We start from the raw sequence: 14,553 nt of genomic DNA, 5'->3' as shown, positions 1-14,553 counted from the left end.
AGATTGTCACTATTATGAAAGTGTATGAATAAAACAATAACTATGCAAGTGGTCACCCCTTCTCTTTGGGTACATTTTTTGAGTCAACAAAATGAAAAACTGAACCATCTGGTGGTGGATTTCTGTCAATGCAACATCTGGAGGTACTTTTTTTCAAATGACAATATATTTAAATATGCCTCTGTCCACAGAAAGCTTGGTTTATTAACTAATACAAAACAACCACAATGACAATGAGAAATACAATTTATGTCAGAAAAGTTTGCTATTCAATTGTCCTAACATCCTGTTTTATAACATCTGAATACAAATGTGTTGCTCAAAGACACAAACACACAGAGGCTTTTGTCATAAAAGCGATTGCAATTTGCTTACTTTGCATCATGTCTTGCGACTCATCCATCATCAAGAAACACCCGACAAATAAATTAAGAAATATAAAGGAAAAGATACACTAATAATAACAGCAAATAGATACCTAAAAACCTTTTCATCATAAATGCTTTTCACGGCTAACGAATACAAAACGTCTAGTATAACTGATCATCATTTAAATCCATGAGGGGCATCAGAATTACATCATCAGGTACTTGCATTGCTACCCTGTGCAAATGTCCAAACATTCATTGCCTTAAGGACACCAGTGATGCTACAAAAAGGTTATCAAAGGCTGTGTTTTAATAGATTACAGTTTTAACAGTATTGCATGGCTTGGCAACAGTTTGGGTCCAATACAATAAATAAACTGGGACACTTTTGGATTGTTTACCTTGTGGAAATGGTCTCTATGCCATTTATAGACTTTTTCATTTTTTAACATAATATTTAGCACAGCAAAGCAGCTGGTTTTTACCCCAAAACAGTAGCAGCATTCTGCAAAAGCTGACACCAGGAGATCACATCTCAACATTCATGATTGGTTTTATGCAACTATATCCCAAAATTACTTGTTTATTTCAAAAGATGTGGTCTAAAGTAATCATAATATATGTTTACTGGTTTTGAAAACACTTAAGCGTAATACGCGTTAGTTGGAGTGTGAATATGTTGTGGTTTTAGCTCAAGAATATAGATTATGTTATATCATTTTTAAGTCTATATAAATACAGTTTAATACTTCCAAAAACATACAATTAAAAAGTAGAATGACCTGGTGGTTGTAGAATTGGGAGTGCTAAATAAATATTATACAAACTCTGACCTTGAAAATCCAATTTCTGTGGCTAAAAGTGAAAAATATGAAAAAACAGCTACAGAGGAGATGGTAGTCTATGTCAGTTAATCTATGAATGACTTAATATATATCAAAACACGTTATAGAGGCTGAAATTGTTCAAATGCAAACATTCAATTAGTTTGTTCCACTAACAAAATACTCCCTTAATATAATCTGGTACCACTGAAACAGTCTTACACAGTCCTCTAGAAACCATGAGGTACATCAGCTTTAAAACTGTTATAGAAGCCAATGGAAATATCAATTAGGGTCAGTATAGCTTTGGGTTAAATACAAGTGTTTCTCTTGATGGACAAATGGAGAAATGGATAAGCAGACAGATATACCAACAAAGGGAAACAAATAAATCATATCAATAACAATAGCAGACTTTTGTCCAAACTTGCCAGGAGTTGTGAACAATGCAGCTACTGGAGCCTCAGTCAGCGCCTGTAAAGTCACCTCTTCCCTGTCCTATTAAATGCTGTCCAATTAACATCATAAACATGCAATCATCACAAGCACACAAACCAACACAAGCATACAGAAAAAAAAGCTGTTGTTATCAGCCAAACAAACTGTATAAACTCTCATATTAAAATGTCTGAATTAAAGATAAAAACGAGTCTGAGGGTGCACTGACATCTGTAGAAGTATTAAAAGACATTTCTTTACAAACATCCTCAATTAAACATTGTCCCTTATGTTGTTTTCCACCAAAAAGATCCTCTTACGACAAATTCTTGCTGACATGCTTTGAAATGTCCAGTTTAAATGACACTGGGCATGTCGGTGGCGCGGCCGAAAATAAAGTCTGGGAATACTTTCTCTCCTCAGCATCTGTCTCTCTGACCTTGTGGCCTTTTGACCTGCAGGTTCTCCACGGCTACGTCTGCTCCGCACTAAAGTTCATCCTTGTAGGTCGCTGACAGCACGCCGGCTGGCGGCGCAGCCCCTTTCAGGGTCTTGTGGGAACCCCTCCAATCGGTGCGCACAGCGTCATCGTCCCACAGAGTCGACGTCTCCGTGTCGCTCACCCACTGGGGATCGCCGGCATAGTGACACGGCTGGACCACAAGGGGGCGTGTACTGAAGGCGTGTAAATTTCTGTTGGTGAAATGGGACTTGTAGTCCTTACTGCAAAGAGAGAACAGTGAAAAGAGATTATATAGATTTGATGTGGTTCATTCTTTAACATATATCTAGTATGTCACAAAAACGAAATATAAGTCCTGCATCAGAGATATAATATTAGTGCACAATAATATTGTTTTAGTCAATATCACTGATATTTTGTGATGGATTTGGAATTCACTGATTTGACAAGAGATGGAGACAGAGACAGATTTCCAAAGACAGTTCAGTTGCTCTTAGCGTGAACGGGCGACAGCAGGACCGATGTGTGGTGTGCGGTCGTTGTGCATTCTTTGCCGACTAGTCAAGCATATCGAATTAGAATCACAGAGGTGAGAGAGAGAGAATAGAGAAAGTGGGTTGGCTGTAAGCCAGTTTTGCACACATGATGGAGCACACAGACACTGCCAAGCCTTCTGGTTTGCAGGCCCTTCAGCCCAAGGTGCATTTCATCTCTTACAGTCGGCGCCCCATATGTGTCTCAGTTAGTCTGCTATGTGGGATGATGAGAAAAGTCGTTTGACGGAGAGATTAGGGTTAGAAATTGGGTCGGGGCTGCAAAGAGATGCAGACAATGAATAATGAAAAAAAAGAGATTCTTGAGGTGAAGTGTATATTTTATAAAACTTCAGAAGATGACGCAATGAATGCACGCGACAATGTCTTTATATTAAACCACAAATTCAATCAACAGCCATCTTGCGTGAGTTAAGTGGGGGAAGAGGAGGAGTTAGTGTGGGCTCAGAAAGAAGAGTATTGAACATTTTTTTGAGTGGTGGGAGGACTTAAATGTTGCTGTTTTAAGACTGGCTGGACCACATGTGACGCCAACATGAATATAAGAAAGTAAACTAGAGTCTACAGCCACGCTAGCAGCTCAGTGAGGCTGCAGTTGGGCACAGTGGCGCTTTAAGTACAGTGCTAATGTTGGCATGCTAACGTGTCGCGATGACAATGCTAGTACTCTAATGTTTAGCAGGTATAATGTTTACCATGCTGGCGGTCTTAGCTTAAGGTGTTAGCATGCAAACATAACACTAAACACAAAGTACAGCTGAGGCTGTACAAACAAACTAACATTTTGATGGCACTTATTGAAAGGTTAAGGGGTCATCAAAGTTATTTCCGCATGAATGTCGGTACCATTTCCATTACCTCATCTGAGAATTTTCAGTCTGGACCACATTAGTGGACTGACCTGCCGACAAGTCATACATACCAATAGCGTGGCTAAAAAAGCAGCTGCCACGGACACATCTGTATCCCCTCTGGCTGTTAAAGTATCTGGCAACCACACTGTGTCTAAAAAAAAGTGGCAATCCACTTTGCCCAAAATTCAGACAATCATTCTCAGAAAGACACGCTGCCATGAAACGTTCACATCATAAGGAGAACAAAAAAGAAAAAAAAAAAAGACCACCATTGAAATTTGGTGTTCTAAATCAGCACGACAAGCACTGCATTAAACTGACAAGAATAGAGAGTATGGCCAAAACGGACTTTTTCCAAAGAAACCACAGACTTCACTATACTTCTTTAATCTATCACGTATGCAAGTTTAGGCAACTATGGGAAGAATGTTTGTGGCAGTTATGAAGTTACTTTCAGATTTATAGGTCTGGCGGGGAGGTTGTGGAGTGCTGAAAAACAAGTTTTATCATAAAAATCGCTGAATGTGAAAAAGACTGATACAAAACAACTACAACTAAATCATTTCACCAACATGTTCATCAAGATTTAAACAAGAAAAGTACGAGGTGTGGATTAATAAGGCGTATTCAGTGCAGTTGTCATACATACTTGGGATGTTTGTCATACATGATGGGGAGGAATTCATCAACAGGAAGCATCTTGGACAGCGGCTCAGCGTTGAGCAGTTTTTGGGCTCCCTGCAGGGAGATGGCGTAGGACAGAGTCCAATACGAGTAGTCGGCCATTACCAAGTTGTGAACGTTCTCCACCGCCTCCTCCTTTGTGGGATTCACCTGCTTCCTGCCAAAGTATCTGCAGCACCGTTAAGCCACAATGAGAAACAAAGAGGAAGAAGGATGAAGAACGAAAAAAACAACAACGGTGGAGAAGAAATGAGGCAATGTCTAAAACATCAGAGTCCAGAAATCTGCTGCAAAGCTGATGTTATTTGTTGCCACATGTGTTGGAAATCATTTCGGAAGTACTGTCTTTTTTTTTTTCAGCATTTGCTCTGCATGTGTGTCTAACCATTTCCAGAAAGTCACGCAAACACAATACACACATAAAAAGAAGCTAGTACACATCCCATCTTCCTGCTGATAGATAGTTTCAAAATGCCTTCGTTGTGTGTCTGAGGTTTTGTCTAATCCTTTCGGTATGATTTAGATTAAAAACATTTGTTTCGATGTCCTGCAGAGACCTTAATCACAGAAACGCACACACACACAAATGAGTGATGTGCAATGTATTCCCGGATGTGAATTTTTCCTTCCTCTGACCCCATTCCTCCACACACAACATACTTTTGAGCATACTCATCCTAAACCTCACCCATCCCTGCCGAAACAAGAACTGTGTGAATGAAACGTGTCCATCTTACATGATGTCCCATTCCAGCTCCGCCTGCTCCACCTCCTCCATCAGTCTGACGACTCGTCGTTTGAAGTTGGCCTGGAAACGAACGTCGTCTTCAAGGACCAGCGCCTTCTCCATCTGCAAGTCCACCATCTGAGGAGAAAAGGGAGGAAAATATGAACTCAGCATGTCTGGAATACATGGTATATTTAGTACGCTTGTGTTCTGTTTTGGGTCCATTTACAAGTTGGAAAAACCCAAGTTGAAACCAAAATAAAAAAAAACGTTATCTCCGTATTTGTAATAGCAAAGACAAAATTACAAAATGTCTGACTAGTTATTAGTTAATAGGTAATTATCTACATGGCAACATTTGGACTTCTTGGAATTTCAGTTTTCAAATTACATTTTTCATTTATTTAGAATTTATCTATACTTGAAAATGTTATCAATTGCAGTGAATGCCATTAAAAAAAGATTTGCAAGGCTTTGAATTTGATAAACAGATTTGATTGGAGCTCCAGAGAAAAATCCTTCTATCCAATCCCACCTCTCGATCAGAATGCCATCCTCATGATTATATTATCAGTCTTGCTCTCACTTTCAGGCATACCAATAAAGACTTCCATGTATCATGCGTGTGTCTTCTCACCTCCTTCCAGATGAAGTAGTGGCTGAGGAAGCAGCCCACCTCTCCTTTGGTTAGGGTGCGTCCAGAGAACGGGTCATAGTAGCCTGGCAGCAGGTCAACACCCAGGATCTTTATGTCACTGCTGTTCAGTGCACTGTGCATGCACACACACAGACACACACAAACATCCAGGTGTTATAGTAATTATATTCCCATGAAGGGAAGGGGGCAAGAGTAAGGGGAACAGGGGGCGTTTGGAAATGAGGCCATGTCAATGAAACCTCAGATTCTGGAGCAACACATTTAAAACGTTTAACCTTGTACAGATAACTGAATGGCCTTAATAAAGAGGACATTCAACCCAATGCCAAGAATTTAACACAACTATGAGTTGATGTAACAGCACATTTCTGTAAGTACCGTAAATGTCTTTCCTTCTCACCAACCATTCTCCAATCGTCACTTTATGTCAGCATCTCCTCATGTCGATATTGATTTGTCTCTTTCTATGTAAGCCAGTTGAGTGGTCTCGCTGTATTCATTCTTTCCATGAGAGTGTACTCACTTCCCATCCACGGCGTCGACCACCTTGACGTCAATCTCGAGCTCATTCAGAGAGAACAGCATCCGGTCTCTACGGTCAAGACGCCGCCGCAGGTTAATCAGATATATCTGAGGAGAGGAGGACAATTAGTTGTTAACTGCATATCATTACTGACATGTATATCATTAACTCCCTGACTTCTTTAGACAAGTCTGTACTTTCTTAAACTAAATTTCTTCAGATTTTGATTCAGAGTATGCTTCATGCTTACTCTGAATGATAAACACAGCCTAAAAAGACAAACAAAACAGATGCTGCGACTACATTGTTGGTTGAAAACAAATGTCTGCTTCTACCAGAATAACAACGCGGTGTCTCTTACCTCATTAAAGCCCATGAGGTCTCTCTGTTTGGGGAACATATGGACGTATCGCGAGGGGCGCATTGGAGGGCCATCAACTGTTTGACGAAGAGGGAACACACGTTACAAGAGAATAATCTAATATAACAAAGCTGAACCAACATAAATCACTGTGTCAGTTTGTTTGAGTTTTATTCCCCGTCAGTATCTGTCTTTATTAATATTAATATTGAATACAAACTGCTCTTACTCATGGACTCAAGTTGGACATGGACAAAGTTGAGGCGATCATCTTCCAAGGTTTGGTGAGGTTTGGCCGGGACGTTCAGGTAGCCGTAGCGCTCCTTGTTACACAGATACATCTGTACCTCTGAGTGGCATCAAAGACCAATCAATCAATGAATTAATTCATAAACGAGACATTCATTGTGTACCATCTTAGGTTTCCCCTCTAAAACACATTATTCTACAGTAAAGAAGGTACGTTTGTGGATTTGATTACAAACACATAACCACAAACAAGCTCCGACCGACCTGCAGCCCGGCAGGAGAAGGCGAACACGATGATGTCGTCGTAGGGCCACGAGTAGTCCTCGTGAGGTGGGAAGAAGGCCAGTTTCTTCATGCCTGCCTTCCTTAAATCCAGCAGCATGGTGGAGTGGATCATTGGCACCGGGAAGCAGCCCAGTCTGTGACGCTGGCGGGTGGGGAAATACTCTGCTGTTCGACGGTAATATCCCTTAAAAGACAGAGACGGTGTCAGACACCCATGTGTTGGAGGGATCTTGATATAAAGAGGTCATTTTTATGTGATGACTATGGAGACATGGGCAGCAATGACTGACTTTTCCCTTCACACTGTATTTTTTTCTCTCTCATGTGTTCCCTTCCAGCAGATGATCGATCACTATCAAGTCCACACTCACCTGTGGCGTGATACCGCACCAGTAGTTGGAGTACGCTCCCTGAGAGTCTAGCATGGGAGCAATGGCTGACTTGTTCTCTGCCATCATCAGGTTGAGGGTTTCGGGGTTGGTGAGGATATTGTCTGTGTCAACGTACTGAAACAGAGACACAGAGGAGACCGAGGGAAGAGAGGAAAAATAGGAGAGTGATTGTGGAGTCATGTCTCTGGAACAAGAGAAACTTTTTCTTGGATGAAATAGCAGCAGCAAAGAGGGGAACAAATGGAATCAGATAAATCAAGGGACGGAGCTGACTTGAATGTTATCGTCACAAGAAGATGTATCTTATTATGTACCAGGATGTAATCGGCCCAGCGTTTCCTGGCAAAGTTGATCGCCCCCTGCTTCAGCTTCATCACATACTCGTATCTGCTGTTGGGCCAATGCTTAGGACCCGACTCTCCTGCGTAGGACCTAAAACAGAGAGTTACAATAAGGACATTATAGTATATTGTTGCCATCTTCTCATATCTCATAATTTACTACTAACTGAATTAGGCTGAATGGTTTCAACATATGATAACCACTGTATACGTCTATACACAGCTTGAAATACAGCTAGGCTGACAGTTTAAAGAGTTCAGTGACTGTAAGCAGATTAGCAGTCAGACTGTATGATTGGCATGCACACATTATTTCCAGTAATGGCCTCTTCAGCTCAGACGGATGTCCACACACACTGTGGTTAACAGTTGCACTACAGAGGTTATAAAAGCTGACTTCATGTTGCTTCGGTCAGTAAGATCGGCTTAGATCTACACAGGACCAACAGGATGTTCGCTTACCCAGATCCCTGCTGTGAATATAGAAGAACACATTCATATAGTTGGACTTACGTGGGCTGGTCCATCGGTCTCCACTCAACATAATGGTAGAACTTTTGCATGACGGTAAGCCACTCTTTCAGTATGGCTGTGGTGTTGTCTGCGTTGTGATCTGTGGCTGCCCTGAGGAGCACAGAGAGAGCAGGTGGTAAGACTGAGCAGCTGATGTGTTTCAAATGCCGGTTTAATTCCAACACATCTTTAAGACGCATTAATAATAACACATGCTTGATCCGGTGGAGCAGCCTACAGTTACCATGTTATTGCATTATGATATTCCTTTCAAATATGCTTTGGATCTCTTTTTCCTTATACAATTCCAACTATTTCTTAAGGAAGCTTTCTGGTGGTATGAAAGTATTATGATTGGTCGGGTATGTCATTTGCTGGATAAGCTGAAAACAGACACACTGTTGTTATTAACAACTTCTCAATTGATTTTTAGAAAATGTTCTTTATTATGACATTGATATTGTGATATAAAACCACCCGTACTGTGACGGAAGATATTTTTTTTTATGTGGAAAGTATACTTTAACACACACACACACACACACTACTGTGAACACAACACAACTATACAAAGTAGGCTACATATATCACATATTTACTGTTAATCCATCGCCATAGATCGTGTCATATAATTATCACTATCTATTTTATACTGCTATGCAACCCAGCAACAGATGATCTCTCTTATTAGATCCAGTTTTATCAAATCAAACGATAAATGTACAAGCAGAATGAGCTTTAAATGAGATAAGGGGTCACTTTACGACGCATAAAACTACACTTAAGTACTCCACAGAGGCGTTTACTGCCAAAAAACCTTCGAGGACAGTTCAGTTTATGGGTTTCAATCACTAATGTTAGTCCTATTTTCATTAAAACGAGTGCTAAGAAAGGGTATCAGTCACAACACGCTCTACAGGGAATTTAAAAAAAAAACTAACGCAGTCCACAGTAGGAAGCGAGTGCGGCGGACTGAAAGGCTCAGAGGGAACAGGGGAGGAGGGGGTAGGACGCTGCTGCTGCTGCTGCTTTCTCAAACTAATTTAAATGTCATTGACCTTTTGAACGGCTGCTACAGTGGGTTTAAACCAGAGGAGAGCCCTCTACGAACAGCCCCGGCGGCGCATGCAGGAGAACCCACCACACAGTGATGCGAGCTTTGGGGTAGTTGAGTCTCTCCAGAGCTCCGAGGTAGTACGGCAGGGAGTGAGCAGTGTTTCTGGCTAGAATGGCGATAACCACCGTAGGAGGCTGCATCTTCGACTCCTCCGGGTACATTTCCTCCGAGAAGTAGCCGTCAGCGAGGAAAACGAAGGCCCCTAAAACTAGAAAGTGCAGTAACATGGTGGAAGCTGCTTTCTGTGCTCCAGCACAAGCACGTCGCAGGGTGGACGCGTCAGCAGTCCAAGAAAAAGAAAAAAAGGGTTTTCTCAAACGTTTCAACCCCCTCCACCCGCCTCCCGGCTTCTCGTACAAGCTTGCTCGCTTTTTCCAAGATCATATCCAAACGGAGCCAGAGAGAGACGACGTTACAACTTCCGCTTTGGCTCTGTGGCAGAAGGAAAAGTCTTGACACCGTTATCCAAAAGATGAAGGCGTGATTTGGCAACATTGTGTTTCTCTGTAAATCTCTCCACACTTATGAGATATAAACTGTGACGTATATCAGTTAACATCCAGTCAGACAAACCTCTACAAACTAATAAATCAGTTTTGCTTAGTAATTCATTCATGTGTCAAATAACAAAGACAAATCTGTTTTAATAACAATTTTAAGAGATGATACATTGTTACTTTTTTAAATCAACTGCAGCTCTTTTCCCCATGTGACATTGTGTTTGCATAACATGTGAATCAACAGATACATTATACACATTTAGGAGGCAGAGTTGGTCTTTACATGTATATAGCCTACACATTAGGCGTGACCATTTACTGTCATGTGATATAGTTGGTGAGGGAGATATCAGGCAGATGGTTGTTTCTGGTGTGTTCATCTTGGCTGTAGTTTCAGGGACTCACCAGCAGAGGGAGGATTTTATCCAATAGAAGGCCCATCACACAGGCTGTCTGTCTGAGGTCAGCTCTTATGGGTTTTCTTTGGGTAATGGTGGAATATAACTAATTACATTTTCTCAAATACTGCACATAAATATTTCTGGAGTTACAAGTATTTACTAGTATGTATGATCAAATAACAAAATATGATGCATCATTGCAAGTTAAAGTATGCGCAGTATAAAGCGGTTCAAATGTAATAATATAAAATGTGCATTCTTCATAATGACGTCATTTGATGCTTCAAGTTCATTTTCCTGAACATACTTGTAACTATTTTTACACTGTGGTGCTGCTACTTGAACTTAAAGGTGCAGTGTGTAAGATCTGGCCACCTGCTCCAAAGAAACAGAAGGCAGCATTTCACCTCTAGTACTGGGTCCACACAACCTAAATTTACAGTCATCGGCTCGGGGGGGAAAAAAAGCCAGCTACGCTGAATTTGACCAAACTGCTGAAACTCTGAGAGCCGGTCGAAATAACACTGCTAGAAATTAACTGGCAAAAAACAACCAAGAGTTTTGTTTTGTCCTTCACGACACCAGGAGACTACTTCTCCCGGAGGAGAGCGAGCTGCAGCTCCGGCAGATGGACCTTTAGTTAGAAGAGCCGCAGCAACACAAATTCAGCCAATGTAAACACATTGCATCTTTAAGCATTCCCTCCATCACTGCGTTAATCACAATTATTGTTTAAGGCCTGCTGCGTGTCAAAAGCCACTCTGAGATCTCAAAGAAACAACACAGAGGTTGTTGTTGTTGTTTTTTTTGCATTTGCTGCTAAAAGAGGAGCTCATTGATTACCTCACACTCTCGGTGGGGAACACACACTTGTGACGCAATTTGAAATTTCACAAAGATAACATGACAATTAGAAAGCAAAGACACACTGAGACAGGATCTGAGATAATCTAAGATGCTGGGATCTAAAACTGTGTTTGTGAAGGTGGGGTTGGGTGTCGGCATGTCTGGAGGGATGCATGCCACAGGTGCAGGAGGGCTTCATGACTGAAATGGAGGCTTGATCAGTGAAACAAAGACAATCAATGGGATCGGTGTTCAACCTAATATTCATTGGAATTCTTCAAATTTAAATAAGGAAGACTCCAAACAGAGCTGGGAGGGGGACAGACCACTGATTCAGTAGAGTCATGGTAGTTCTTAACAACAACATTGGAACGTTTTCAAGAGGTCCCTCAAGATTTTAAATGCAACTTGTAATTTGTGATTGAGAAAAGGGTCAGTTTCAAAAGGTTTAACGGTTAAGTCCGGAGGATTCAAACAGGTGTGTTGTGTTCATGTGTGTTGGGTCACTTAGTGATGGAACAAGGCCAACAGTAAAGGAACATGCCAGCCAGAGATGAACAGGAACGGTATCATGGCTATAGCTTCCATTACTCACTTAAATGAATAGCCACTGGTATTTGTCAGTCCACAGGTCAACAGATTCTCCCATTTAATATTCAATAGTCTCCTCTATGAGGAGTATGTGGTACCTGGTATGTGCTTGCATCACCTGCACATAAGGCAACAGGTTTTGCTGCACCTTGAACCTCCTCAATGACCCCTGGAGGCCCCCTGCAGCCCATTTTGAGAAACTCCTTTGACAGTTGTGGTTGAGACTGATTTTCAAAAGAAATACGTGAACCCAGTCTATCCCAGGTGACATCCAGCAAGTTTGAATGATCTTAGTTTGTAGAGAACATTGTCGCAAATGATTTTACAACGTGCCACATCCCTCTTTCCACTAACAAGGACCACGGCAATAACAATATGAGTTTTCGAGAAGTTTAATGCGTGATGGAATGATTGTTAGGTTTAGGAAGCGGAAGGGGTAGAGGGAGGGGGATGTAGGGTAGGGATAGGGGGTAAAGGGATGAAGGGATGTAAGGGTGTAGGGAAGAAGAAACGAGGAGGGTGGAGAAGGTCGTCGAACGAAGGTTGGGCGAGCGATGGGGGACCGTTGGTGTCCGATGGCTGGCGGCAACTGGGGGAATGGAGACTGTAGAGTGGGGGCCGTCTCTTTGGAAGCTCTGGTGGTGCAGAGTCCCCCGTTGTTCCAGTAAACCTACGAGAGAGAGAGAGAGAGAGAGACAGAGAGAGAGAGAGAGAGAGGGAGAGGCAGAAAACGGGGTTGGGGGGAGGGATGTGAAAGCAGAGTCGAAGAGGAAGCGACAGGTTCGTTGTGCTATACTCTGTGCGGAGGAAATTAGCTGTGTTCAGGGCGTGGTCCATGTTCCTGAACTAAGTTTATAAAACTCAATTTATTAAATGACACGTGTTAGGGATTATAAATCAGATAGATTACACACAGTATCACTAAACTAACAATCTAAATTATAGAAACAATATCAAATCTGTCATCTCCAGCTGTCTACAATCACACTACAAGCTTATGCACGTGCATACAAGAAATTTGTCAGAAGAAAAATACATATTGGAGCAGCTTGGGGGGAATACAAAAACTATTTTAAGTAAAAAAGGATAAAAATGTATCATTTTTCCAAAAGATGTGATGACACTTAAGATGAGGCATTGACTGGAAGTTTTACAGTGGTACATTTTTATCTGAGAATTGAGTCAGGCTACATCTGTAATGAATTTAAGTATACAAATAATGTAGTGCTAATGCTCAGTCAGCTCAGCACTCGACTGAAGATTCAAGATCAGAAGATGAGGTCGACTGTGAAAACGAGCAAAAAGAGGAGGGATGGGAGCCGGAGAAAGAGAATGAGTATGGTGGAAAGAATGGTGAAGAAACGGGGGAGCGGCATAAAGACATAAATGTGGGTGGAAAATAATAAGCAAAGTGGTATATAATGAATTTTGACTCCTTTGGCGGGCTCTCTGAATAAACGAAGGCAGTCTTGGCGGACAATAGCTGGGTTGGGTTAAAGGGGTCGTTTGTGTGGACAGGTCAGGGGGGTCGAGGGTCAAATCTCTCCTATTCATGACACCCCAAGTTTTGCCACACTCACACACAAACATGCGCACACACGTATGTCAGGGGCACTTTCCCAGCGTTGGTTGCGGGGGCAAATCTGGGAAAGTTCAACCTCGGTTGCAATAACTTTTCACTGCGAGGTCAAGGGTGGAGATGGCGTTTGTTTGTGTGTGTGTGTGTGGGTGTGTGTGTATGTGAATTAAAGACAGAGGGGGAGAGAAAGGGGAAATCTTCATTGTTTTGACCAGATTGCAGAAAAGAGAGACAGAAAGAAAAGGTGGATAAACTGCACATATTGGGGCTTATACTTATCTTAAATGGGTGGATCACCCAAATAACAAAAACACAGATTTTCTCACTTGTCTCTAACGGTAGAGCAATTCAGTTTGGGTTTTATTTGTGCAGGTTTTGAAATATCAAGCCCTGAGATTTCTGCCTCCTTCCCAACACAATGGAGGTGAATAGAAGTTGGAAAAGTGAAAACCGAAAAACAACATGTTCCGCTAATTATCCTGAGTAGCATGGACAATGATTCTGGAAAGACAGGTTGCTGCTGAACTTTCTTTTAACTGTAATATTCCATTGCTGGCAACACCATAAATAAAATGCCATTCACCTCCATTGTACTGGAGTGGCAGCAGAAATCTAAAAGACAAATATCTCCAAATTCAAGCAAAATGAATGAAAACTATCTGCATGATTCTACTGAATATAAGTGAGCAAATGGGGTTATTTGGAGCTACTCATGCAAATGGAGATGCCACCAATCTCTCTTTCGTCAGGCAGGAGGTGAGAGAATGAGTCATGGCTGTGGGTTAGGAAGTGTCAGAGAGAAAGTGCTTCTGTCTTCGTGTGTCGGGACCAGCGGCAGCTATAGGCAGCAGAGAGTCGTGACATTCTCACAAGCTTCTGGGACCTTTATTGCTGTGGCAATAATCAATAGCGTTCCCACTGAGACGTCTTTTGGCTGGGCGGGTCAATACCTGTCACTCAGGGCCGGAGCCGCGGCACACACCCTCTTACTCAGCAGCTACAGATGCCTCACTCTGTCTGCTCTCCTCCTCCCATGTCAACTTATGTATCTCAGGACATTTCCACAATTTAAGGAGTCATGTTGTTTTAAAAAGAAATCTAAACTCATGTCAAATTGAGTGTGAAAATAGTGACTAACGATGATTTGGATTATTGTTTTTGAATACTCCATATCTTCAAAACCCAGTGGTGTTTGCACAGATGTTAAACAGGGAAAACCAGCAGATATTCACTTTGAGAAGAAGAAGAATGAATTAAACGAGTGATTATCTGCATTTTCGATAAA

The 14,553-nt window shown here is 41.7% G+C and overlaps 1 protein-coding gene across 1 annotated transcript; it reads right to left on the bottom strand.

Moving 5' to 3' along the window:
- Nucleotides 1-1,870: 1,870 nt before the first annotated feature.
- On the bottom strand, nt 1,871-9,798 carry cercam (cerebral endothelial cell adhesion molecule). Its single transcript, XM_031855941.1, has 12 exons — nt 9,376-9,798; nt 8,235-8,345; nt 7,695-7,812; nt 7,360-7,494; nt 6,968-7,172; nt 6,684-6,803; nt 6,455-6,531; nt 6,094-6,200; nt 5,550-5,682; nt 4,923-5,050; nt 4,151-4,354; nt 1,871-2,353 (listed from the first exon to the last, which is right to left on the bottom strand). The coding sequence occupies exons 1-12, from the start codon at nt 9,576-9,578 to the stop codon at nt 2,119-2,121; spliced, it is 1,776 nt and encodes a 591-aa protein (XP_031711801.1). The 5' UTR covers nt 9,579-9,798; the 3' UTR covers nt 1,871-2,118.
- Nucleotides 9,799-14,553: the final 4,755 nt, after the last annotated feature.

This window comes from Anarrhichthys ocellatus, unplaced genomic scaffold, assembly GCF_004355925.1.
Source record: "Anarrhichthys ocellatus isolate YVR2014 unplaced genomic scaffold, GSC_Weel_1.0 scaffold16, whole genome shotgun sequence".
NCBI lineage: Eukaryota > Metazoa > Chordata > Actinopteri > Perciformes > Anarhichadidae > Anarrhichthys > Anarrhichthys ocellatus.
The sequence above is the reverse complement of the archived record's forward strand: the minus strand, read 5'-3'. Positions and strand labels throughout refer to the sequence as shown.